Here is a 2,721-nt window from a genome sequence, read left to right on the forward strand (position 1 = left end):
TTCACAAGTAAAATGAATCACAAACATGAGTCACAAGAAGTTTCATTTGTTTTCTTTCTTAAGTCACATGATACAAACATGAGTGACAAGAAGTTCCTAAGTCTCGTGACTTGGGTTTGTTTGTTAACTAAGTCACAAGATGTTGGTGAAGTAGAATAAAGACAAGATGTTTGTCACATGAGGCAGAGTCACATGAGGCTAAGTCACAAGATGGTTGTGTGTTTACTAAGTCACAAGATGATTTTCGAAGAGTCACATGAGGCTAAGGCAGAGTCACATGAGGCTAAGTCATAAACACCTCTTCTCCTCCCTTTCACTATAAATAAGTACACCTATTCTCCTCCTTCTTCACACCTTCAAGACATCTTCTCCTCCCTTTCATTTGCCATATTTTTTTTTAATCAATTTGCAATGGCATCTTCTTCTCATTTTCATTACCACAAAGATCATAAAGATGATGCTATGGATTCTGCTTTTGATGAATTTTTTGAGAATCCTGACATTTTTCCAGAACCAAAAGAGAGAAAAAAACGTGTTTTTATCGAGAGAAACCGGGAAGACGGCCACGAGAAGCTATGGAATGATTATTTTAGCGAGAATCCGACATACACTTCCAAGTTATTCCGGCGACCAGTTCGAATGAACAAATCATTGTTCATGCGTATTGTCTATCGTCTCTCCACCGAAGCACCGTATTTTAAACCAAAAGAAGATGCAACCGGACGGGCTAGTCTATCACCACTACAAAAATGTACGGCAGCAATTCGACAATTGGCATATGGTTGTAGCGCTGATACAGTTGACGAATATGTCCGACTTGCTGAAACGACAGCTCGGCAATGTTTGCATCATTTTACGGAGGCAATTATCACCTTGTTTGGCGATCAGTACCTACGACGTCCCACACCGGAGGATCTAGAAAGACTACTCTATATGGGAGAAGAACGTGGGTTCCCAGGAATGATTGGAAGCATCGACTGTATGCATTGGCAGTGGAAGAATTGCCCGACCCCTTGGAGAGGAATGTTTGCACGAGGAACCGGAGAACCAACTATTGTTTTGGAGGCCGTAGCTTCACAGGACCTCTGGATATGGCACACATTTTTTGGAGCCCCAGGTACTATGAACGATCTTAATATTCTTGATTGATCACCTGTTTTTGATGACATTATTTACGGAATAGCGCCAGAAGTAAATTATTATGTCAACGGAAACGAGTACAATATGGCTTATTATCTCACGGATGGAATTTATCCGAAGTGGGCGACTTTTATTCAATCTATCAAACTACCACAAGGTGAGAAAAATTCATTATTTGCTAAAAAACAAGAAGCTGTGCGGAAAGATGTCGAGCGTGCCTTCGGAGTCCTCCAATCTAGATTTGCCGTTGTCAAAAATCCATTTAAGTTATGGGATAAAGAAAAAATGGGGAATATTATGCGAGCATGTATCATACTCCATAATATGATTGTCGAAGATGAACGATCGACATACACTAACTATGACGAAAATGAATTTCAAGAAAGAGAAGATGAAGATACATTTACCGTCAAAAGAGCTCCAAATCTCGGCAGCGGCAATACAATGGATCGTCGGCGGAGCATTCTGGATAGACAAATTCATCGACAATTAAAATATGATTTGATTGAAAATATATGGGATAAATTCGGACATCTTCAAGAATAATAACTTATTATTAAGTTTTTATGAATTGAATAAATTGTGTGCTTGTTTTTATTTATGATGTTTGTAATTTTTTTTTTTATGTTTGTAATTTTTTATTTTCAATGTTGTAATTTTTTAATTTTAAGTTTGTACTTTTTATGTTTTTAATTCTAATGTGGCTTGTTTAATTATAAACTTATCTTTATATTTCTCATTACATTTTTACAATAAAAAAAACATCAAAATATTTTAAATTAACCTTAAGAACTTTATGAAAGTCCCACCAATAAACCAAACTTTTCTAATTGTCCTTCCATTAGTCCTAAATAGTACTAATACTCATTTTATAATATGAGGGACTCAAATTTTGTCCCACTGATAAAGATGGTCTAACAGATACTATATATATACAAATGTGTTAGTATGTTTTTTTCTTGAAAAATTTAAGTTGTTACCTTTTATTTACATGTTGAGACACTTTTTACATGACACACTTTTTGTGTATGATTTGTTTTTTTATACGTTCATCTACACCATTTTTCCCATTATCTTATTCCTGACTAAACGATATAACAAACGTAACTAGAAAATTAAAAAGACAAGTAGAAAATAATAAATCAGTTATTACTCACATAGTCAGATGCTTAATACTCTTTCATATCTTAAGTTTTAAAATTCAAAATCAATTTTCCCCAATTACATAAACCCTAATTACGACGATTGACTGTCATCTTCTTTTTGCCATCAAAACACATGAAATATGAGGTGAAGAACATGAAAAAATATGGTGCACTCGGTGGTCTACATTTGCTTGGGTTCTCTTAGAGTTGATGGAGTAGTTGCATCTCCCAAAATCAAACTCGGGCCCTAGTCTCTGCCGTGATTCAAACTCTTATCCACCTCTGCAATCTCGCCATCGTAGCTTCCAATCCGGTCACGACCTCCTTCCTGAAATCTCCATAGCCGTCGTGAATCATCAAGCCATGCTCATCTCTTTCATGCTCTCAGCTCGTGGTCACCGTCTCCGTTGTACGGTAACAGACTCGTCCTCGTCTA

At 36.4% G+C, this 2,721-nt stretch overlaps 1 protein-coding gene across 1 annotated transcript; it reads left to right on the forward strand.

The window, feature by feature from the left end:
• Positions 1 to 355: 355 nt before the first annotated feature.
• Positions 356 to 1,814, forward strand: LOC108831581 (uncharacterized). Its single transcript, XM_018605106.2, has one exon. It carries the CDS (start codon positions 412 to 414, stop codon positions 1,147 to 1,149), a length of 738 nt encoding a protein of 245 aa, XP_018460608.2. The 5' UTR covers positions 356 to 411; the 3' UTR covers positions 1,150 to 1,814.
• Positions 1,815 to 2,721: the final 907 nt, after the last annotated feature.

This window comes from Raphanus sativus, chromosome 3, assembly GCF_000801105.2.
Source record: "Raphanus sativus cultivar WK10039 chromosome 3, ASM80110v3, whole genome shotgun sequence".
Taxonomy (NCBI): domain Eukaryota; kingdom Viridiplantae; phylum Streptophyta; class Magnoliopsida; order Brassicales; family Brassicaceae; genus Raphanus; species Raphanus sativus.

Coding starts and splice junctions, on each gene's coding strand:
- LOC108831581 (XM_018605106.2), top strand. CDS start 412: ATGGCATCTTCTTCTCATTTTCATTACCACAAAGATCATAAAGATGAT.